Source organism: Petaurus breviceps, unplaced genomic scaffold, assembly GCF_028583685.1.
Source record: "Petaurus breviceps papuanus isolate PSGF00001 unplaced genomic scaffold, PetGlider_PUasm1.0 90784, whole genome shotgun sequence".
Taxonomy (NCBI): domain Eukaryota; kingdom Metazoa; phylum Chordata; class Mammalia; order Diprotodontia; family Petauridae; genus Petaurus; species Petaurus breviceps.
Genome location: NW_027187345.1, coordinates 225,837 through 251,290, shown reverse-complemented (window position 1 = coordinate 251,290; position 25,454 = coordinate 225,837). Strand labels below are relative to the sequence as shown.

Sequence of the window (25,454 nt, the reverse complement as noted above, 5' to 3'; positions counted from 1 at the left end):
GTTTGGGACAGAGCTATACTGTGCTATTATAAAATAAATATATGGTATCCTGTTACAAACCGGCAGAGAATTCATTAATCCATCTCATTTTGTAGTTTGAGTAAAGTTGTAGAAATTACGTTGCCTGACTTCAAACCAATGCATAATGGGTTAACATTCTGCAAATTACATAATGAAGTCTGAAATAGCTAATGCTTCCCCCCGCCTCAGATTGCCCAAATATTTTTATTTTTAGTCAGCTCAATGTAACCTTTGAGCCAGACAGACAACTTTGTTCCCCAATCCATCTCTTTCTTTTGTCTGCCAGTCAGACCCGTTTTCCACCTTTGTATCGTTCCTTTTAAACATGAAAACAAACACATTAATGCCTAGTTGGCAGGGAAACAGATGCAAAAGGGGAGAGTGCAGGCCCCTTTTGCCCCACGCTGTTGCATTAGAAGCGGCTGCCGAGCTTTGTAGAAAAGCCTCCCCCGTCCGTGCCTGCGCGGGTGAGTCTCCGCCGTGTGCCACCGCTAGAGCAGCCGGAGGAGACGGGAGGAGGTAGTTAGAGCTCGGGAGGGAGTGGTGGTGATGGTGGTGCTGGAAGGGGGGAGGGGGGAGGGAGAAGTCCAGTCCGCGTTTTGCAAGTGCACAGGAGTAATCAGAGAGAAGTGGATAATAGTTGTTAGAGCTCTCTCTCTCCTCTCTCATGCCATGCTGGGCCAGATAGGCTCAGTCAGACGTGTATTTACCCATATCCGGGTTAGAGAGGAAAAGAAAAAAAAAGTTTCATTTAAACCTGAACTAAAAACTTTCAACATGAAATCCCACAGCAAGAACAGGCATAGACCGTAAGATATCACTATCATTTCTAATCTCAATCCAAGACTTTGGGCGGGGGGGGGGGAAGGGGGAGGGTAGAGAGGGGAATGTTTTTATTTTATTTGGGGGGTATGTGGACTAGAGACTGAGAGCGGCTGTTTATTAAAAAAGTGTTTTTATTGTTTTCTCCCTCCCTCTCTCTCTCTCCCCCTCCCCTTTCTTTTGTTTTATTTTTGTTTTTTTGGGGGGGATGGGGTGGGTGGGTCGGGGGGTGGGGGGACACATTTGACTCGCGATGTTGCAATGATCATGGCCGCGCAAGTAGCATCAACCCCGGCGGGTGCGGACCACAGTGATCGGGGCACCCCGCTCTGCGTCCGTAGCCGGCTCACTTGACCCAGGATCTCCCGGCGGGGGGGAGCCGGAGCGGCAGGACCGGGATCCATGCTAGGGGTCGGCGGCGATGGGACTGGCGGCGGCAGCGGCTTGAATAATGTAGCTCCCCATCACCTCCACCACCATAATGAACTGAACATGGCCAATAATGCTAGCTCTGCCGCCGCCGCCGCCGCCGCCGCCGCCGCGGCTGCCAGTAATAATAATACGAAGAGCAGCGGCGGCGGCGGCGGCGGCGGCAGCAGCAGCAGCAGCGGCGGCGGCGGCGGCGGCGGCGGCAGCAGCAGCTCGTCCGAGGCGGCTCTGAAGGAAGGTGGGAACGCCGCGGTCTTATCCTCCTCCTCCTCCTCCTCTTCGTCTGCCCCGGCCATGGAGACGGGGCTGCTCCCCAACCACAAACTGAAAAACGTTGGCGATCCCCCCGCTGCACCTCCCCACCACCAACAGCACCACCATCATGCCCACCACCACCACCACCACCACCATCCTCACCATCTCCTCCACCACCACCATGCACTACAGCAACAGCTAAATCAATTCCAGCAGCAGCAGCAGCAACAACAACATCCCATTTCCAACAACAACAACAGCCTCGTCGTTGTCGTCGGCGGCGGCGGCAGCAACAACGGAGCGGGGGGCAGCGGCGCTGCTGCTGCTGCTGCTTCTGCTGCTGCTGCTTCTGCTCAGCCCAGTCCTGACATGGAGCCCCAGCAACATGGAGGAGGCAAAGACGGTGTTTTGGGAAATCAGGCCGAGACCCAGGCGCAGCAGTTGCTGAGCAAGTCAGGCGAGGAGGAAGAGCTCCCGACTAAAATGGGGGAGCAGATGGGCGGCCGGTACGAGCACCCCAGCCTGGGAGCTTTGGGCGCGCAGCAGCAGCAGCAGCAGCAACAGCAGCAGCAGCAGCAACAGCAGCAGCAGCAACAGCAGCAGCAGCAGCAGCAGCCGCCCCAAAGCACCGGGAACGGCAGCGGCGGCGGTGGCGGCGGCGGCGGCAATGGTAGCCTCGGCAGCGGTGGCAGCAGCGGCGGCGGCCCCTCCGCATCGGTGGGGGTCTCGGAGTTTAATAATTACTATGGCAGCGCTCCCCCTGCGAGCGGCGGCACAGGCAGCCGAGCCGGGCCTTGCTTTGATCAACATGGCGGACAACAAAGCCCCGGGATGGGGATGATGCACCCGGCCGTCGCCGCTGCCGGGCCCCCCAACAGCATGGACCCCTTGCAAAACTCCCACGAAGGCTACCCCAACAGCCAGTACAACCATTATCCCGGCTACGGCCGGCCCGGCGCGGGAGGCGGAGGAGGCGGCGGCGGCAGCAGCGGCGGCGGCGGCGGCGGTGCTGGAGGAGGAGGAGGAGGAGGAGGAGGAGGAGGGGGTGGGGGAGGAGGAGGAGGAGGAGGAGGAGGAGGAGGAGGAGGAGCAGGAGCGGGAGCAGGAGCAGTGGCGGCGGCGGCCGCAGCGGCGGCAGCAGCAGCAGCAGCGGGAGGCGGCGGCGGCGGCGGCTATGGGGGCTCGTCCTCGGGCTACGGGGTGCTGAGCTCCCCCCGGCAGCAGGGCAGCAGCATGATGATGGGCCCGGGAGGCGGCGGCGGCGGCGGCGGCGGAGGAGGAGGAGGTGGCGGCGGAGGAGGCGGCGGCGGCGGCGGGGCTGCTAGCCTGGGCAAGGCTGCCGCTGCTGCCAGTTCTGCCGCGGGAGGTTTTCAGCGCTTCGCCGGGCAGAACCAGCACCCTTCGGGGGCCACGCCGACCCTCAATCAGCTGCTGACTTCCCCGAGCCCTATGATGAGGAGCTACAGCAGCAGCTACCCCGATTACAGCGGCAACCCCAATGCCCCAGGCCAGCAGCAGTCCCAGGCGCAGGGAGCGGCGGGGGCAGCTCCAGGAAGCCAGCAGGCAGCAGCGGGCATGGGCATGGGCAAAGATCTGGGTTCCCAGTATGGAACTGCAAACCCTGGCTGGGCAGCGGCACAACAAAGAAATCATCCAGCTATGAGCCCTGGAAACACTGGACAGACCATTAACAGATCCCAGGTAACTACTAGAAAAAACCAGGGCCTTCTTCTAGGGCTCGAAATACACCTAAATTTGTAGGCGAGGTTTAGTTAGTTTCTTTCTAATTTACTTTTTTTCCCCCTCTCTTCCCCCCCTCCCCCCCGGGAGGGAGGCGGGGGTAGATTCCCAAAGCCATTTTAACTCCTAGCTGCCTCACTAGAAAATGTTTGGTAACACACAATGTCTGACTCCGATTAGTCCAGGGGCATTAGAAGGTGGTTTCACTGAAGAAGTAACAGCTATTTTATTTACACAATTGATTAACACGTTATTCCACCCCTTTTGCTTTGTATTATAAAAATGGAAAGAAACAACAAGGCTGTAGAAAGCTGTGGGGACAACAGAAATCGCTTTTGTAACACATAGTATTTTTAAAAGCCAGTAAATTCTAAAAGTGGATCTTGACCAAGCTTGTCTATTAAATTCTTTGATCCAGTAAAGCATGAACAGTTCTTTCTTTCTGACTTGTTTGCCCACATTAGCCTTGGTTTGCTGGTAAGGCTAAAAGTTGGAAATTGTGAGAAAAATAGGTTTGTTTTTTGACAATCGAAGTGTTTCTTATAGTTGTGAACACCTTACATGATTAGTGTGGAGTTGCTTTTGATTTAATTTTGAGTTTGAATGTTTAGTAACACAAATTCCAAATTTCTACTAGGTGCATGTGAAATATATTAAAATATTTTATGTTACATAACATAAATAGTGAAATCCACAATTTGTTACATAGGTTTATTGAAACCTGTAATTTTAAATGACATACTGACCTCAAAGGGCTACATTTCGAATGACTTATACTTGTTTTGATCATCGAATATACATATATTTGATGTACTTAATATAATAGTAAGCTATCAGATCAGTAGGAAATGGATCATTTTGGAACCTGCCTATATGGGTTTCCTTTTTTTTGGGGGGGGGGGTTTTCACTAGTCCAATCACATAGGTTGATTAGGGAGCGTCCTTCATACTTGCTGTTCTTGGTAGCAGACTGAGTCTAAAGACTGACTTGATCTCCTTTGCAAGGTTTGGAATTTGAATTGTGGAGGTAAACTGGCTGTAATAGTCTCCAGACAGCTGCCTCTGAGTTGACATCTAATCTGCCATCTGATTGGCTCCCCTCTCACCATTGGGCATTTAGCACTGCTGATGTAAATAGAAGTGCTGAGCCGTACAGTCACAAAAATTCTTGCAACAAATAATAACTGAGCAGTATTACAAGCAGATGCAAGGTTGAATATTGTTATAAGTTTAAATTATAAAGACTAATACTCATAAATGGGAGGACGAATAGAACATTAACAAATAGTATGCCGTTTGCATTAAGGAAAAAAGACAGCCTTGGTGACTGTATTATGTGCATTGCTATTATGATGAACTTTAATTTTAGAGAAGTAGAATTTTAACAGGAAGATACTTTCTGAGAATGCATTGATGTTATAAAACAGTACATATATTTTTTACTCTGTTAGTAAATTGAGCTGTATCACAGCAGATTTTTATATCAGAGCATTTAGTTTAATCAGTTTTAATCTTGAAGATGTAGCAACACTGGAGGTATAATTTCAGTTGCCTTCATAATTGATTATTTTACACATATGGTTCTTACCTGTTTCAGTATTGAATAACAGAAGAGTATTTATTTGGGGTGTTTGTGCAAGAGAAGTTTGGACTGGCTAGTAAATTTACAACAAAGACACAAAACCATTTGTAAAAAAACCATGCTAAAAGTGAAAAGGAATAGCTATTCGACTGAGTTTTAAAAAAAAATTATTATTTTTTTTGTGTGAATCTTCTCCTATTAAAAGTTTTTTTTTTCTTTTCTTAATAACATTCCTATTCCCCCACCTCCACCCCCCCCCCAAAGTACCTGGAGTTGGCTTTCATCAGATTATTTTGGTATGTCAGACAACTTGAGCTTTTTAAAAAAAATTAAATTACTTACAGGATAATTTAGGGAAAACAACACTGCATAGTGTATTTCCTTTCACTTTTCTTTCTTTGAATAGCTTAACAACTTATTTTTTAAGATTAGAGTCTGATGTAAATAAATACATTGCATACAATTTTAATTTTTACTCAGTTCAGGTCAGTTAAAAAGGGATATATTTAAAGAAGGATAGTCATCAGAGTGAGTGATAGACTGATCTTAATAAATAATGATGAGAACTTTTGCCACACTAAATGTTGATGTTCACTACCAAGACATGTATGTCTTTACAGGAAGATTTTTATTTTGTTAGCATATTATTTTCTTTATTCTTGATGGGAAAATAGAAATTTCAAGGATAATAACTTTTCCCACCACCTTTCAATGAGATTTTTACTGATAAAAAGGTTGTAAGGATGTTTCATGGATATAATCTCATAAAAGCAAGCTGACAAAGCAAATCTGTTTTTAAAGAGATAGCTTAAAATTTACAGCTTTTGGAAGCTAGGAACAGTTGTACTGTAATAGAGACAGATGTAGGTACATGTTACTTTTGAGTACTATTCATGGCAGAAATTACAAGTATTTTATTTTTATTGGAATGAAAATAAATTCATTGTATTATTAGCCTGTCTCTTGGGAATACTTTAAAATTATATGTGGATATATATGTTTATTATGCACTAATTCACACTGAAAATATATTTATGGCATTATGACTTGTCTCCTGGTTACAGATTTCTTTTAAGGGTGTCTTTAAAGGACTCTGACAGGGACTTCTCTTGAATATTTCACATGATAGTTACAACAAGTCATTTGTCATACTATATATGTGTTATAAAATATATTAAGCTAAGTTGTATTATGATGAAAATTTCTTTTGGCTTCTAATTGGTACTTTAGTTTCATTTTTGTTTTTAGCAAAATGATTTTGTTGAATGAACTATCTTTTTGTGCTTGGTAGACGTTTGTTTCTGGTAGATACCTTTTTTAAAACAAAGTAAAATAGGACTTTTTTCTATTTAATTGTATTAATTTCTTGGATTTCTGTGTGAGAAACTGGATTGATCAGTTTCCATAAATGTGCTTATATCTTTATCCACATAGCTAAGATTTGTGTACTATGTCTTATATTTAGTTAATGCTAATTCAACTTTGGTTTTGTAAAATATAATATGAATCAATAGGAAATCTGCTTTGCTCACCTCATCATATACCTTCATTCCCTCTCACTCCCATACCCTCCCCCCTAGAAATAAAGGTCAGCAGTGGGTGGGTCCCAATGAGTGAAACTCTGAGCTGAGGATATTTGCCTGTTGGTGGTTACCTATAAATATATAGGTTTAAGTGAAAAGATTTACCCCACTAAGCCTCCCAGTTCTTTAGTTAGACTGTTAGATTAGACTATCGTGACATAGTAAATTCGATAAAGAACTTTTTGTGCTTTTATTTTTCAATCAACATACATTTATTATTTCTCGGTGTAGAGAAAAAGAGAGGCCTATTTGTGGTACTTAACCCTCTCCTCAAAATTTAAGTTGACATAATATGATATTGTTTCAAGTTATTCAGCACAACCTGCCTAGGATAACAGCTATTTCTAGGTCATTTAATTTTGAGTAAATGATGTCACTAGCAGATTTTTTCTTTTGATTTTGACCTTTTTAGTCACATAGCACGAATATTTAGACATACCTGATACTAAATTCTAGAGAACTGATACCCTTAGGATTTTGTCTACATCAGGAAATCTTAACTTTTATTTTAGTCTCCTTTTTGAATTTGTAGCAGAGTAGTTTATGCTGCAGCTAATTTTTCTCAAATCCAAGTTGCCAAAATAGAAATTAACCTAGGTCTCATGCTGAATACTATCACTAGTGTGATAGTCTTATATGTGGGTTTATTACCTTTACTAATGTTAGTACAATTGACATATTCAATCTTCTATAGTAAACTTCGAAAATGATCACTATCTCAAAACATGTGACCAAATGTATATTATGACAATTGGATTTCAGAGCAAATTTATAGGCATAATTTAAAATAGGCATCTTAGAATAGATTTGTACTTTCATTTCTAGTTTTACACCTTTTTGCTTAATAATTTAGGGACAAATAAAGGTAATTTTCTTTGCTCTTGATCTTAGAAATAGTGACCAACACAAATCATGAAAATAGTAAAGGACCATGTACAATAGGAAAAAAAAGTATTCAATCTATTTTACTACTCTGCCTACTTTCACTAGGATGATAATGGATTAATCAATAATTGTGTAACTTTATAAACGTTGTTACTTAGTTATAAGATGGTTTTTGGGATCTGAACTTCAGTTCATTAATGTTAGCCTTGGTATTTGCCTTTCCCCACGTGTCCACAAGCTTTTATCACGGCTGCACTAGACTTTTGACAGCTGAACAGTTAATGGGGTGGATGGTGCTTTGATCCAAATTTGTGGGAAGGAGGACTCAACACTCCACCTGTGTGTGCTTCATTTTCATTTTCAGATGTGCGTAGATTTGTAAATTTGGGGTTGCTAGCAGGTGTTTGACAGAACTGTCTTATGTTACTTAAAACAACAAATTTATAGAGGATATGGCTGCATATTAATAACACGGAACATCTGAGTAATTTTGCTAATGCTTAAGTTTTCAGTATGGATGTTGTAAAGCTGCCTATGACATTAAAAAAAATCTGTAGCTATACTTTAGACCACATAAATGTCTTTAGTACTTTTGGACATGAGTATGCAGTCTCAGACATTTCAGTGGCTGTTCAAATGGGCCGTTTATCAGGAGATTTTTTTTTTAAAAGCAGATTCTCTGTGGATATGTAAAGCAGTGTTACCACACTTGCTGGGGATTCGTGCTTAAGGCTTGAGAATCCCAGGCTGTAGCTCCCTGTAGTGTTGAGATGTATGTAGTAGGCAGAACTGCTAACTAACCAGAACATATTTCTGCACTGTAGATACAAGCATTTTATACAATATTGCTTTTCCAATATAGGGGCTATTTACATAAAAGTAATGTTGTGTGTGTTTATGGGGGTTGGTTTGGGTATTTGAATAAATTATAATTTTAAATTTCTGGTATACCTTTGTGATTTAACAAATCATTTAAAATTTATAAAATAAAATTGGGGATTGAGGGAGTGGATTTATTTTATTTTATTTTATTTGCCCAGCGGTGAAATCTTGATAGAATCTCTTTAGAGATGACTTCTCAGAAGGGGGTTATCTTATTATTTTTATTTTATGTATCAATGTTGTTATTCTCTGACTGAATTAAGTATATGAAACCTGCATATCACTTGGTATCTTTTCTCTGTACTTATGTCCAGCAAATTTTGGTTATATTTTATCTTTAGAAAGCAGAGAGTAATTGTACTATTTGTCTGATGCTTGTAAACAAAAATAAGCAGGTTTTCTCAAGCTCTTGAAACTTTGTTGTGCTTGAGGTCTAATCTTAAAAGAAACATAAATCATTTCATCAAATGACTGATTTTGCTGGTGGCAAGGTAATTTATTCTATTTAACTGGGTCAAAGACCCTCTGCAATCATCCTGTAAAAAGTCAGCACCTCGTAGCCAGCTTGGGGAAGAGTCTTACCCAACTTGTCCAGGACTCAAAGCCTTTCACATTTGGAAAGATCTTCCCGAGCTTGGGGTCTGTTAGAATAGCTTTCAACTCCAGAAGCCCCTCCGTTCATGATGAAGCATCATAGTAGGTCTAGTGGAGGACTCTGAAAAGACAGTTTTTAGAATATAAACTCTAATCTTTAATTTAGTGATAATGGGAATAAATATTTCTAAGAATCTTATTTCTCTAGGTGTATATCCCTATCTAGGTTCGTAATTTATCTTCAGACATGTTTTATAATAATTTCTCTGCATGTAATAGACCTTAAGAGTATTTAGAGTATTGCTATGTTTAGTTAAAAAAAAATGGCCAGATGGAAGAAATTGGCCATTTCCTTGAATGGTGTTATTACAAGGTTTTATTACAGAGCTGGACACCCCCTCCCCCCTTTATATGGGCATATTTTATATACAAATACTGACTCTTAACTCCATTAATAAAATTAGATGGGTGGCAGCAGAATCTGGAATAGATATGTCACAGCAAGGCAATCATTTTGAATTAAACTGAGATTCTGCCAATGCTGACGTTCTTTTGAAAGAGATGCTTTTCAGTATCTCATTTGGGGCCTTGATAAAAGCAGGGTCTCGAGAACCAGACAGGAAGTCGTTCCTTATTAGATGACTCTGGAAAGGAAGCCTTATTTGATGAAGATCTAGAAGAAAATCCTAAAGCCCAATGCCACTTTTATTCCTCTGTAATGGGATGGTGAAAAAAGTCTTTTTTTTCTTCCCAGTCTTCATGTTTCATCCTAATGATATGAGCTGTTAACATATATAATAGGCAGAATAATTTGTTTTCATAATCAAGACCCTTTTTCCTCCCCGGTAAGGAATTCTGTAATATATTTCAGAGGAAACAGTAGCATTGTAGATGGTCTTCGTTCTCACTTCTACGAAGCCCCAGATCTCTTAGGGAGCAGCACAAATTTTTCATAATTAATTGGTGCTCTATATTGGTGTGCTATAAATCATAGGGTCATATTGCTGCCACTGTATTTTGTTGAAAGTTTAAGAGATCATGTCTTTTGAGTCTGTTTGTGGAAGCTGCAGAAAACATAAGATTTAGTAAGAAAAAATATTATGTAATTGAATCACTAAAGTGTTTACTGCTAAGCCCCCTCTCCCCCAAACTTACCTTCTGCCATTTATTTAGGTTGTTCTAACTTTTTTTTTTTCACAAAATAATTTTTGTGTTTTTGTGTGACTTAGATATCTTGGTACATGTATATATGTCCTTCCTCTTTTTCTGCATTTTCATGTTACTCCCTTTTTCCCACAGTTTTTTCTTTTCCCTCTCTTTCCCAGCTCCCTTTTCGTGGTTTTTGGTTTTTGAAAAACTGAAGGAATGCTTTGCATATAGAAGGCTACTAAAAGATGACTGGTTTCCTAACTTTAAAAAATTGGAACTTCAAAGGGATTCTTACTTAGATTCAAGTCAGTTTTCTCTGTTGAATATATTCTTTGTGTAAAACATTGGCATGCTATTTTAGTTGCTGGTGGGGCAGAAATGCAGGCCTGTCTTTATGCTGTCAGATATGTGCATCAAATTTAAAACTCTGCCACAGTGCGTATGAAGAAAATAAACTATTTCTGAGAGTCTGTACTTTAAAAGATTATTTCTTTTAATGTAAACATCCCTTTTTTCCTTCATAACTGGGAGGCAGGCATAGGCTTAATAAATGTCTGTAGTAAGATGATTGATCAGCAAGCTTAGTTACATTTACATACCCAAGTCTGTATTGGGTATTACCAGTGCCAGGAAGGTTTCTTCAAAAACAAAATCAGTATTGGATATTGAATGAGGTAGACTTGGATTCAAATCCAGCCTCTCATCAGCTGTGGACTAGTTCCATGGGCATGGAGATTCCTTACCTTTAAAATGTGCTAATAATTCTTCTAATACCCATCTCATTCTCTTGTTTTGAGGCTAAAATGCTTAATGTATATGTAAAAGACTTTTCAAATTTTTAAGTGCTCTATACATGTCATAATTTCTAAATAGGCATTTAACCAATGCTTTCTTGAACTTCTACCTGGGTCATGGCATTTAAACAAAAATGATCATAAATGAATTGTTTGCTTTAGAATTGGCTCATTTGAATCATGTGTGATTAGTAGCCTAGTTGATATATACTATATATCCTATTTTATTTTGGGGGCTAAAGAAGAATGTCATAGATTTCTGTTTTCTGATTATTGTTATTTAGTACCTGTTTTTCTCTAACAAGAAACCTCCATTAATCTTTTGCCACAGAAAAATACAGCATGCAAAAAAGAAACCAGTAAAGACTAGACGAAACAAAACTCCTCACTTATGAACTCTGAATTCAGTGGTTCTTTTTGTTTCTTCTGATTTTTTATATAGAATAATCTGCATAAGAAAAGTTAACAATTGTCCTAGATTTAGGCCGGTGTTTGTGATATAGGATATGTTTTGGTAAAAGCTCACATGAGTTACCCTGGTGAATAAATCTAACTACTTGACTCTGTGGTGAAGTTAAGCATTTGTTCAAGACATTTGTGATAAGTTAATGTTAAAATCTTCCAAAATTTTTTGATTTTGTGGTGAAGCCTTCTTATTTTGAAAGAAACATGCCTAATTCCAAAGTTCTTCTAGAATTTTGTGTCTGATTTATGAAACTATAAGGATCAACCTTCTTTATTCAGTAATTACCTTGCTTTTGTAAAACCCATTTAAAAGTTCATTTTAAAATTTCTACTTTGTTTTCTTCAGGAAATTCGATTTGTCCTCGGAGTTTTAAATGACACTGTAAACCAGAAAGGCCATTATTGCTTAATTCTGAACAAACACCTTTCTAATAAAGCAGGTGTCATTTCAAGGAGCAAAGAGATTCATAGTTTATAAGCTCATTTCATAAGTTTATAAGTTCATATAAGTTCAGATATAAAACCTTACAGATTAAGAAAATACATGTTAGTAAGTCAAAGTTGAGTCATAGTTGGATTGATAATCGGTTCCAATTCTTGCTCTTCTGTAACCAGCTGTATATGATCTTGGTTAATTTCTGTAACTTCTAGAAGGCCTTTAGTTTGAATGAGATGTTCTCTCATTGGTCTCCTCATCTCAAAGAATCGATGAATCTTTGGAATTGCTTCTCTGTATGGTTTGCAAGCAGTATAAACAAGTTAGACAGCCAAATGGAATAATCCTACTGGAAATAGGTATGTTTTATAATGGGTAATGCAGCAGTGTTTATTAATCTGACATTTACAGACTTACCAGGACTAAAATTTAATTTCTTCATCATCGTATTTATCGAGCATCTATTAGACTAGAACACTGTGTTAGTTATAAAGGATACAAGCAAGTATGAGGCAGGCTTCTTAATGTCCTTCATGAATTATCTTAGACCTTTACAATAATTCTTGGAATGTTACACAAGTTGGATAGGAGATACAAACAATATTTCACTGTACTCCTATAATTCTCATATGAAAAGATGAACAGCCTTTTATAATGCATAATCCAAACTTTATCCTGTACCATTTCCATTTTTTTCACACTCACCTGCAATATAAAAAATTTAAAAAGTACCCTTTGGTGCTTATTTGATGCTAAGAAATATCTGAAAAGTATCGACATACTCAGACCAAAGTTGCATTTTCCTGATGAATTCATTGAAGACCTCAACAACTGAAGGAAATTGGATTAGTAAGAATTTTGCTTACATGGAAAATTTCATTGTTGAAAGGATTTAGAGCCAATGGAATAAGTGACTGATTTAGTAACTCTTTGCCTCAAGATCTGTGAAAGTAGGAGAAATACACTCTTATTTAGACTGGCTAAGGTAAGGTTTATACTAGTTTATCAAGGTAGAAATTCAGCCTGTCAATGTTTGATCTCTGGAAAAATAGGGTAAAATTTAGATCTTGTTTCTAAATCTAAGGAAAGTTACTTCCAATTGCTACCCTGAATCATAAATGACATTGTAAACCAGAAAGATCAATATTGCTTTATTCTGAACAAGTACCTTTCTAATTAAGCAGGTGTCATTTCAAGGAGCAAACATTTAGAAGTTGAAAAAAGTCTTAAAAATTAAAAAAATACATGTTAGTACAAAGTGGAATCATAGATATGACCTTAACTTGTCATATATTTGGGAGAAAATTTGTCAAGTGTTTTTTATCTTCAGGCTTTTTTTTTCCCTTAAAAATTAAATTAAGAAATAATAAATTTTTAGGTTAATGTTGTTAGGTGCTGGGCATTATATTGGGTGTCCAGAGACCCAGTGAACTTTAGCCTTTATACAATATTTAAAATGTGTGGTGTTCAGTATCTTGCAAAGAGAAGTTTTCTTGCAAATATTTTATAAATTATTACCAATAATAGCTATAGTGAACAATACATGTACTTTGTACTGTTATTCTGATAATTAAAAAAATTCATTTTCAAAAGAGAAATTTAGATGGTATTATATGCTCTTGTATTCTTTGGGAACTCTTTGGGAACTTTGATTTATAAAAATGCTAGTTTTTTGAGAGAACCTTAGTAGATAGAGCTGCTGGTAAGTGGGTAGATAGAATTTTTAAAAAGAAAAAAATTGCTGGTTCAGGCTGATGCCTTTTTTTTTTTTTAAATGTGTGCTTTAAAAAGTGACTTATGTTGTTACCTACCAAAAAGCAGTTAAATATCATTTGTTTCCTGGGCTTACCACCAGTTTCAGTCACAGTGTTTGCTAAGATTCTGCTTTTTGGGGGGGCTAATACTAGTTTACTTTATTGTCCTACCTGGCACTTAGAGAGAGAACAGTGGGAGAGTTACCCAAGCTAGAAACAGGCTGAAACATGCTAAGACGTGCTTTCCAGGGGCCTTGTTTCTCTCCTTTCACCCACTGTACACTGTGTGTGGTGAGACGCGGTCTGTGCCGCCTCTTCATTGTGACATTGACAGGGAGGCAAAAGCACACAAAAAACCATGGGCATTTTACCTTTTATTCTATAATTAAACTTAATTGGTAGAGCCAAGGAGTGAAAAGCCACTTTGTATTTAGAGAGACTGGCCTTCAAAAAATGTGAAATAAGTGCAGTAGGCACCAGAGTTGCTGTAATTTCAGCAGAGTTCTGTATTAGCAACAAAAAACTAATTTTTCTTGACGGATGAATTTTATTAGAAACAACTGGACAACCTGGGACTTGGAGTTTTCTTTTAGTCTTAGTTATGCTCTTCTGTTCTCAGTTGTGTGTGTGTTCCAATATTGAAAATTTGCCTCAGAAGGCATAATGAACTGTTGGGGTATTTGGCCAAATTGGCTGTCAGTCTGTTAAAGCTGAGCTCTCTGTGGATATCAGCATCTTGGGGGAACTGCGTTTTTGTCAGGTAGGTTTTTGTAATGGGGCTGTAAGGAGGGCTGACTAGAAAGGCAAAGTCCAAGCCTGGATTTGATTTGCACGTGTGGTGTTTTTTTTTTTTTTTGGTGGTGGGGGGGAAGGGAGAAGGGAGTGAAGGGGTCTGTAAAAGTTTCACACGCAAAGCAAACTGGTTAGTTTGTATGGCATCACATGATCAAAATATTTTTCCCTTCGCTGCTGCCAGAAGCTATCTATTGCTTTTCAACAATCTCACTTGTTGGGCATCATGCCAAGATGTTTAAGACAGCCCCTTACGTGAGCTGTTCCATTCTTAACCTCTTTGACTGAAGTACCATGACCTTCACATATGTAGATTAACCATGTGCTCTGTGAATTGAAACTTGCTGCCTCAGGAAGAAAGGGTTTTTCTTTTTATTCCTCTGGGAACTTGACAGCCATTCATCCCTGACCTGGGCAGAGGTAATGCCAGGAAATTGGATTCAAATGGAATGTGTATAGATAACACAGAGGCAGTATATGGGCAGACAAGGAAGTTTTCTACCTTATAGAGAATGAGAAAATCCAGCAGTACAGATAACCCGATGAAGTGGATTATCAGGAGAACAGCATCTATAGACAAGTTTTGGAGTTTTGAAACTTGTGGTTTCCCTTTCAGACCCCAGTTAGATCTCTCTTATGATGAATACATCTCATCTCTTTGATTCCATTTTTGCCTACCTACAGACTCATTCTACCTTCTTGGTTTTAAGTGATTGTGATTGAATCTTTAGTATTCTAATATTATAGACACTTGTACACTTAAGGCAGTGAAACTTGAGTGTTTGTTTCAGAGGTAGAAAGCATGCACAAGAAAATAAGAAATACATGTGTGTCTTGTTTTTGGAAGAATTAGCATTTTCCTGTCTTTTGTATTGTAAAATTTGAAATTAATTATGAAGATGAGATGTTCTTAAGTCTCACTTGTCCGGTTGCGCGAAATATATAGATATGGATCTTTGAAATTTGAGGTAAAACATTTTTGCACAATGTGCCTGTGACTATTGAAATGATAAGTTTGTTTTTTTATTTGTAATGTGTTACTGACATGAAACATGGTTATGTTTACCTTGTAGAAATTAAATAAAATTTCCAGTGTAAATATCATGTCATATTTGAGATTAGATAGATATTAGATAGATTAATGTTAGATAGATGCGGGTGAAAAGTTTTCATTATAAATATCATAATGGGAATCAAAGGGTACTTCACTAAGTTCCTTTTAAAGAAGGGCTTATCGGACAGTCTATAATTTGTCTCTAATATTGGCTTTAATTTTAGTGAAGGAAGGATGCTTCTGGAGTTGGATCTGTTCTTGTGGATATCAATCATAGGCGTTCCAGGTCAGGTTGATATGAGAGGCATAGAAACCTCACTCATGAGTGGAATAGATTTAAAAAAAAAAATTTTGGGGGGGTAATGGAGTCTTCTGAGTTGGACAAATATATTGTCTTGAAGGGAAGTCCAGACCTTTGATTTCATTGTCATAGTGAAGGTAGTATCCTAGAGAAGGTAGTGTTGAAACTCCTTCCTTTTGGGCAGGTCTGTGACTTCTTTGTAATTGACATTCTTAGAGGATTGCCTTCTAGGTTGACTGACTTGCCTGTGGTCACACAGCTAGCATTTGTCCCAGGGAGGAGATAACCACAGGTCTTCCTAACTCTAGGATATCTAATTCATTGACAAATTGGAGAGTATAATCAAGGTCTGCTAGACTGCCAGCTCTGTAAGGGCAGGGATCATAATGATTGCCAAACTTCACGACTTTAGAACTCTGGGAGCCGCCAGCAAGATCCTGTGCATCCAGTAGGCACCTGGTACTTTTAAAAGATTGAATTGAACATTAATCATATCCAGAGGGTGTGTATTAGTGTTAATCTATGGGATATAGTAGAGCTATGATAAGTGCCAGATTTAGATTGTTAGTCCATAAACATTTATTAAGTGCCTGTTGTATGCCCTGCACTGTTATATGCATTGGGAATACAAAAAAGGGGCAAAAAATAGTTCCTGCCCATTTGACTAAGTCTCTAATAAAAGTTTATGGTAATAAAGTCAAGTTAAAGAGAATGTGGGTGGAGAAGTATCGGATATCCACAAAATCATAGATCTATGGCTAGAAGGGATTCAGTGCCATCTAGTCTGTGCCTCAGATAAAGTTACAAATTAGGAAACTGAGGCCCAGGGAAGTTAAGTAACTAGCCCAACGTCACATAATCATCACAGGCGGGATATGAGCCCTGGCGTCTTTTTTACTTCAGAGCCAGTGGTTTGCTTTTTTCTTTCATTTTTTTATTTTTAAAATGAAATTTTCTTTTTACTGTGACTTACTTGTCTGTGACGTACTTTCCTAATAAGCATCAACAAATACAAAATTTCAATATACAAAAAAAAAAACCCCAAGAAGTGAGCTTGCATAAGAAATTGTGACTCCTTGGGTAGCTAGGTGGCACAGTGAATAGAGCACTGGCTCTGGAGTCAGAAGGACCTGAGTTCAAATCCAGCCTCAGACACTTAATACTTATTAGCCATGTGACCTTGGGCAAGTCACTTAACCCCAATTGCCCCTCCCCCCCAAAGAATTTGTAAATCCTTATGAATAGTTTTGTTTTTAAAGACGATATACACACATACATACATATATAACATTTAACAAGGTTGTACTAAAAGGGCCCTTTTGTATTCCCTTCTGCACTTTTTAATTCTGTGCATTAAAAAAATTTTTCACTTCTTTTTTTATGCCTGTCTCTATTTACTAACCTGTCCTACCTTGTAACAAATACATTATGTGCATTTTATACATCATATGTATATTATATATGTGTATACATGCACATATACAGGTATGTATAAACTCACATTTATATGTATGTATGTGTGTATGTGTATATTAGAGAAAAACAAATGAACACATTGGCCATATGTGAGAACGAATATCTCACTTCGTATCTCTAGGGCATTAGTTCTCTGGCAAAAGTGGGGTGGGGCTCTGTTTCATCACCAGTCTTTTTAAGTGATTATTGTTTATTGCTTTTCATCAGCATTAGGATGTCGTTCAGAGTTTTTCCTTGGTTCTGGGCAGTTCACTTTGCATCAGTACTTAAAAGTCTTCCCTTTTTCTGAATCAATCATAATCGTACTTTTTTTTTTTTGGCGAGGCAATAAGTGACTTGCCCAGGGTCACACAGCTAGTAAGTGTAAAATGTCTAAGGCTGGATTTGAACTCAGGTACTCCAAACTCTAGGGCCAGTGCTCTATCTTCTGGGCCACCTAGTTGCCCCCAACAATCATACTTCTTAAGGTGAATTTATCTGTTATGTTCTTACAGTTTCTCCAGCCATTCTCCAGTTATTGGGCACCTATAGTTATTCCTGAGCTTATCAAACATGTTTGATTGTTTCTGGATTTTGTTTATCTTATCTGTTCCACTAACCAACTTAACTATTTTTAAAACAGTACCAAATAAGATTGAGCATAACTGCCTTAAAGTCTAGCCTGAGATCTGGTACAGCTAGACTCTTTATTCCTATTTTTTAAACGACTTCTCTTGAGATTATTGACTTTTTTGTTTTCTGTCTGAACTTTGTGCCTTTTTTTTGTCTTGTTCTATAAAGTAAACCCTTTGGTAGTTTGGTATGGCATATTATCTATAAATTCATCCTGTGTTGTCATTTCAGTTATGTTGGCAATGCTCAACAATAAAGAATTAATATTTTTTTCTAATTTTAGCTTTCCTTTTTCTTTAATGTATGTTTTATATATTTTGTAGTTTCTGAATAGGCTTTTTTCTGTCTCTTCCTGCTGAGTTGTATTTGTGATATATTGAAATTATGAGTTTTTTGTTGGCTTATTTTATATCCTACATCCTTATTAACATTTTAAATTATTTCATTTAATGTTTTGCTTCAGTATCTAGAATTCTGTAAACCATCATATTTTCTGCAAATAACAATAATTTGATTTCCTCTTTGCTTATGTTTATTTACTCAATTTTTGCCTTATTACGTAGCAAATATTTCTTAGAATTGTATTAAATAATAGTGGTGACAATGAACATATATCCTTGTTTTACCTTTGATCTTAGTGCAAAGACCTTTAGTGTTTCTACATTACAGATAAAGGCTAGTTACCTGTTTTTGATAGGTACTATTTATCCTAATAAGGAAAAATCTCTTATGCTTTCTAGTGTTTTTTTTTAGCATGCATAAATAAGTGTTGTATTTTGTCAAAAGCTCTTCGTCTTTTGACATACTTGTGGGATTTTAGTTGTTTTGTTAGTAACGTGGCCTTATTATGTTTATAATTTTCCTACTAACAAACCAGTCCTGCATTCCTAGTATAAATCTAACCTGATTATAGAAAGTAATATTTTGAATATGTTGCTATAGCCACTGTTTTTACTTCTATATTTGCCTGTGCTTTTTCCTTTTCACCACCTTAATGCCTTGAGAAAGGAAAAAAAATGCAAAAAGAATGCTGGTGAAGAAACAGATAGACTGAAGGTCAGTGAGCATAAATGCAGAGTAGTATGCCCGGAAAGAAGACAAGCTTGGATCTAAGATAGACAAGTAATGTGGCAGAGTGGAAAAGGAACAGTGGATTATGAGGGAACCAAGATCTAGGTTCTAATTCCGACTCTGCCATTTTGTAACCTTGACTAAGTCACTTAACCTTTTATTTTCTTCATCTGTAAAAATAAGGGAATTAGACAAGGTTGTTTTTTACCTAGATCTAAAATTTCTTCATTCTGTTACACATAGATTAGTGGAAAGAATACTTTATTTGAAGTCAGGAGTTTAAATTTCAATTCTGTTACTTCCTTTGTGACCTTGGGCAAGTCACTTTACCATGATGGGTTCCCATTTGTTTTCTTCATCTGTAAAATGGGAGAGGGGTGGCTAGGTGGCCCAGTGAATAGAGCACTGGCCCTGTAGTCAGGAGGACCTCAGTTCAAATCCAGCCTCAGACACTTAACACAAAAACTAGCCATGTAACCTTGGGCAAGTCACTTAACCCCAATTGCCCTCTAAAAAGCAAAAAATAAAATAAAAAAATATATAAAATGGGAGAGTTAGAGTAGATGACTTCTAAGACTCTTCCCAGATCTAAATCTATGGTCCTCTGATTAAATGTCACAGAAGGTAATTCAGAGGTAGTGGTAAGACAACAATATAGTAATTTTAAAAATAAGTTGATTGTAGTTTATGTAAACCAGAGCATAATCTTCCTTATCATACTCAGTATTTACTGTTATGGGGTACAACATTCTGAATACTATAAATAAAGAAGAAAGGGGAGGCAGGTTGAAGAAGAGCCACAGAAATGATTGAAGAATTGGAAATAAAACATTAAGAATTTTAAGTAAACTGAGATTCTTCCACATGGAGATAAAAAGGTGGTGAGTTCCTTGACAGTGGATAATGCCAGCAATTCTTCATGGCTGCTAAGGCCAGAGAAGACAAAACTGACTCAAATTGCTATGAAGGAATTAAGTTAGGTACAAAAAAAATTTCTGACAGTGAATGTTCTTAAATCTTGGGTTGTGTTGTCAAAGGTTATCCTGTTATACCTCAAGGGCCCTTAACTCTTTGGGTATCCTAGATGCTGTAATGGTAAGGGAATTTGAACATCTTCTCTGTACCTTAATGGGCCTGAAGTAGAACCCAACAGGAGGGGCTTGATTTGGGGGGATTTTTTTTTTTTCTGGAAGGCCCATACCTTTTGTTATTTTGTAATTAGGCAATGGGTTATGAAAGTTGCAATGTCCTCTGACCCTGAAGAAGGGTATATACATACTCTGAGGTGAGGTTTTGCTTTGGGACTCACTTATGGGAGCAGTTGTATGATTTGACCAGATGAGACTCTTGGTAGCTGTTGAGTCACACACTCTCTCCCCGCTTTGAAAACCCAAATGTTGGTGCTTCTCTCTCTGGTAACTAACTATGTATGTATGTAATGGTCAGACAGCTAGAAGCCCTGTCTGTTGGTTTCTTGAATCATGTCATTTTCTCTGTATTTTTTTGTCTGCTTGTAATTTCTGTTTGTATTTTCTGAAGTTCAGGGTGTTGACTTTTTCCCCTGAACTATATATATATATATATAATACACATACACACACACTCACACACACACACGTTTAACTAAAGATGACCTTGAATCTCCCATTTGGCTCCAGATTTGTGATTCTATGGTCCTAAGAACTCCATTTAACCAGTTTTGAAAATGAGCATTTGATAATAATCCCTTGGGGACTTGATTGTTTGAAATGACCTTTGCCTTGTCCTTGTCTTTTTATACTGGAATTAAATAGAACCTCTCTCCCTTTGCTCCCCTGTCCAGTGACTTTCTCTTGTTAATTGTCTTTGAGCTGCTTCAGAGTCTTTATGACCCCAGTTGGGGTTTTCTTGGAAGAAATACTGGAGTGGTTTGCCATTTCCTCCTCTAACTCATTTTATAGATGAGGAAACAGAGGCAAACATGCTTGCCCAGGGTCACACAGCTAGAAAGCGTCTGGGGCCAGATTTGAACTTAGGAAAATGAGTCTTCCTGACTAATCCTGGCACTCTGTCCCCCTGTGACACCTAGCTGACCTGCACTTTCTATGTATTTGTAATTTTTACTTTACAAGAATAATATAATTTCACTTTAATCATAATAGAATCAGAGAGCTATAAACATATGAAATATCCTATCCAGGTGAGGCCACAGGTTCCCCACCCCTGATCTAAACCACTTCAACCATTTCACATGGGTACTTCAGATGTCCTATTCCTAAGAATATCCAAGAAGCAGCTCTAGTCTCTGTTGTTAGGCTATTTAGGAATAGAGGTAGTTTGGTAGAGTGGAAAGAGAACTGGAAATAGAATTGTTACAGGGCCTGGGATTAAATCTTTTCTGTGATCTTGACCAAGTCACTTGACTTTTTGGGCTCTTGGTTTCCTTATCTCTAAAATGGAGAATGTTGGACTAGATCAGAGGTTTTCAAAAGTGTGTTTTGTGGACCCTTGGTGGGGGGAGTTCCCAAGAGCCTTTCTGGAGGTGTATGTGGTTAAAACTATTTTCATAATGATGCTAAGTTGTTCTAATTTCTAATATAAACATTGATGGATATAACCCATATAAACAAATGGCCTCTGGGAGGGAGGGGATCCTCAGTTATTTTTAAGAGTGTAAAGGGGCCCTGAGACCAAAAAGTCTTGGTGCAGCTTTAAACTAGGCCCACTTCTTGAATTCTCTCCTTCCTCCTTTCTGTTCCTGGCTTTCTTCACTTTCTTCAATTCCACTTTCTACAAGAAACCTTTCCCTTCCTATCCCTCTTAATACTAGGGCCTTTCCTCTGTTGATGATCACTAATTTATCTCATGTATAGCTTGTTTCTTTGTAAATAGCTGCTTGCATGTTGTCACCTGCATTCGACTGTGAACACCTTGAGAACAGGGACTGTTTTTTTGCCTTTTTTAAAATCCTTGGCGCTGAGCACCGTGTCAGTAAATAAACATTTATTAATTATTATGTGCCAGTTACTGTTCTCATTGCTGGTAACACATAGGCATTATGTATTAAGGCAGTAGAATTAAGAAGGATCAAGAAAGAAAGGCTTCCAGTATAAGATGACAGCATAAAGTTGAACTGATGACAGCGTACAGTTGAACTGGGTTCACTAAAGAGTCAGGATAGAGAGGGGAGGAAAGTATAGCCAACTCAGGGGCAAGGACTTGGGAAAACACTTGTGAGAGATTGAGGTATTTGAGCCCTGGGCTCGCAAGGCCAAAGGAGAGGTAGAATGATGGCAGATAGTGATCAGATAAGGGAATTTCAAAGTTCACATTAAGAGTATGTATGACCACCTCTTTATGCAGCTGAGGTAAGGTAGAGGTCTGGTACACAGTAGGTGCTTAATAAATGCTTGTAGACTAACTGGGAGTTACCATATCAGTGAGATCTCTTGAGTTTCCTCAAGTATTCTAGGGACCCTTCATAAATCGGGAATTAATTTAGGATTGTTAGCTGGTCCATAATGACCTAGATAGCCTTGGTGATGGAAGTCTATTTGAGTACCTTGAGAAAAATCTTTTAAAATATTATGTATTATTCTCATCTCTTTGCTTTATGGTCCAGATGGACTGAAAGATCTCTTCTCATTTGTGCCCTTTTTCTCTTCCACTCCTTCACTTTCCTGCCTCTGTACCTTTGTTGAACAGTTTTCTGTCTCAGAATGCCTTCTCTCCTTTAAAAAATTTTTTAACCTGTTCAGTTGTGTCTGGCTCTTTTGGGTTTTGGTTTGCCATTTCCTTCTCCAGCTCATTTTACAGATGAGGAAACTGAGGCAAACAGGGTGAAATTACTTGCCCAGGGTCACACAGCTAGTAAGTGTCTGAGGTCAGATGAACTTAAGTCTTCCTGCCTTGAGGCCTGGCACTCTATCCACTGAACCACCCAACTTCCCTGGTGAAGCCCTACTTGTCCTTTATAAAGCCCAGTTAAATGCCACCTCTTTTATGAAGACTTCCCTGATGTCCCTCATTAGTTACTTTGCATAGCACTCTGTTCTATATGTAGTCTCCCTATCACATAATATCATATATTATTGGATAATGTTTGCAGTCTTATCCACTTCCCAGCTATGCTCACTTCTCCCTCCCAACCCCCAAGCTGAAAACTCCATGGGATTCTTACTTAATTTTGATGTTTAACCCGGGACCTAGAACAGTGCCCTGCACATTTTACTTTGTTTTTATCTGGAACAGTACCTGTAACTGGGTGCTTAGTAACAGTTAAATTTGAAACCTCAGACTGGTGTGTTTGTGCTGGTTTTGTACTATCATGGCCCTAGACTTGTGAGGTTTTCTTGACACATGTTCAGTGTCAGTGAAAGTCAGCGAAAGTGTCAGTAGATTCTCTTATTCCTGTGACCAAAATGGGAAAAAATTTTAAAGTACTTAGCTAAGTGATGGGCATTTAGTAGGCTCTTATGCCCTACCTTTCTCCCCTCCCCTCTCCCTTTTGAGAGCCATTGTTTTGGCTTTGGTGTCTTTTAGAGTTGGTCAGAGACCAAGTAGACAACTCTCAAGCACTTGGATTTCCATGTTCTGATCACTTCCCCTTCCTTTGACATAGCTAATGTAACATGAGTTAACCTCTACTATACTGTGTCAGGTCTTTGATTATGAGACTGATACTCTTTGCACCTCAATCTACTTTTGATCTTAAGAATTATAAAATGGTCCAAGATGATCCAAGAATAAAGATTTTCTAGTGAGGATGTCTTGAGTTCTTTGTTGTATTAACATTTTATAGTATTGTATTTAATTATTTTATTGTGTTTTATGTTACTTGAAATAGGCCATTGGTATAGTTTTAAAATGTTTGTAAACATAAAGTACAGAAATTTTAAAAACTGAAATAGGAACTGGATATTTGATTTGATAATATTATTTTTTTAATAGCAGATCCTTTATTAGCAGAAATGATGGAAGAAAGTGCCCCATCTTTGTAATGTACTATTTAAAGTATTTAATGTACTATATTAAGAATATCCAAAATGTTCTTTCTCTAATACCTCCCTATAACCCACAATTGCTGAAAAATTAAATGCCAGGAGAGTAATTTTCTGCTATTATTTATACTATTCACAGAAAAACTTGTTTCTTAATCCAGAGGTTCTTAAGCTATGGTCCTTAGGATAGACTTAAGGGGGTTCGCAGTCTTGGACTTGGATAGGAAAAGAAATTAAATTTTTATTTTCACTCACATTTAGCAGAAATTTAGTGTTTTCTTCAGTTTTGAATATAGGCAACAAAGATCATTCTGAGGTGTCCATGGGTCAAAAGGGCCATGTTACAGAAAAGGTGCGCTCTTTCCCTCTGTAAACCTCTTAAAATTATGTATAATCTCTTTGTTGTCATGTGTATTCTTGGAGAAATGTGGCAGGAATCCTAAAAGTTGGTTTTAGTACAAAATTCTCTTTAATATAATCTTAAAAGAATTTTTTTTTTAGATGTTCTACTCTGCTTTCAAAATTATGGTCCATGTGATGGGCCTGGTAGAACCCTTTCTGGCAAAAAGGCATTTTAAAATAGAAAGCACACTTTGGAGTTTCTCTGGATTGCATCCTTTTTTTTTTTAAATCAAGTTTGCTGATATTAAAAACAAACATGGACTTAATGTTAATTTATGTTAGCTATTTAGTACTCAGAAATGTTATATGTATTTTGGACTGTTGTATAAAAGAAAGCCTGTCTTTTTGAATGGTTATGGGAAAGGTTATTTGGCATTACCCTTAGGTCTTAGACAATGTGGTCATATAAAGAGATCTAACTAATTATTCCAATCTGTAATAATAAACAATATCAGGTGGCCAGGTAGCACAGCGAGTAAGAGCACCGGCCCCAGTGTCAGGATGACCTGGGGATCGAATCCGGGCTCAGACATTTAGCACCCACCCAGAAACACCTGGCTGTGTAACCTTGAGCAAGTTACTTAACCCCAATTGCTTAGGGGTGGCCAGGTGGCTCAGTAAGAGTACCGGCCCCAGAGTTGGGGAACCTGGGAACGAATCTGGGTTCAGATACTTAGCACCACACCCAGAAATAACTGGACGTGTAACCTTGAGCAAGTTACTTAACCCCGATTGCTAAAAAATAAAAAAATAAATAAAAAACAGTATCGTAAAAGTTGATCTCTCCAGACTCAGTTTCCAATCCAGAGGCTTAGGCATACACTGACAAAAGTAGGAATTGGGGATCTACATTGTTCTCTTTTTGTAATGCCACTTATTTAGCAAGAAGAAGAATCACTTGTGTTTGTGGTGGGGTCTGACTAAAGTTTATAAACATTTTGGTTTGAGTGTTAATGCTCATTGAAAAGAAACTGAAGGCCAGAGAGGGTTTTGTATTTTTTCTTCTCCAGCATTGAGGGATAATGCCTGATTCCTATCTGTGTCAGTTTGAACTTTAACCAGTGGCCTAGTAGTTAAAATAGGTTAAGCATTTTTTGCTGTGGAAAAAAAAAATCCGAATTGCTTTCTCAAGGTTGACTAAAACGTTTTAACTCTTGGTAGCAAATGAGGCGTGAAACAAATTGTCAAAAGGATGGAGACCAAATTATTGCCTTACTGAATGTTTAAACTGGCTGGTGATGTTCTACTGAAGGTGTGAGCCTAACAGATAAATAAATGTGTAAGAGGCACCTTTGTTCCTCCTGCTTCTTTACCTAGTTTTTCACAGCTTGCCTTGACTTAGAGGACCTGAATCTATGTCAGCAAAACCACAGCCC

At 38.6% G+C, this 25,454-nt stretch overlaps 1 protein-coding gene across 1 annotated transcript in view; it reads left to right on the top strand.

Annotated features, from left to right (window-relative positions):
- The first annotated feature begins 1,566 nt into the window (after positions 1-1,566).
- LOC138147321 (AT-rich interactive domain-containing protein 1B-like) overlaps positions 1,567-25,454 on the top strand; it is a 231,385-nt gene continuing 207,497 nt past the window's right edge. The window contains exon 1 of the mRNA XM_069069740.1: positions 1,567-3,228. Coding sequence (XP_068925841.1) covers positions 1,567-3,228 — 1,662 coding nt within the window. The remainder of the gene's footprint in view (positions 3,229-25,454) is intronic.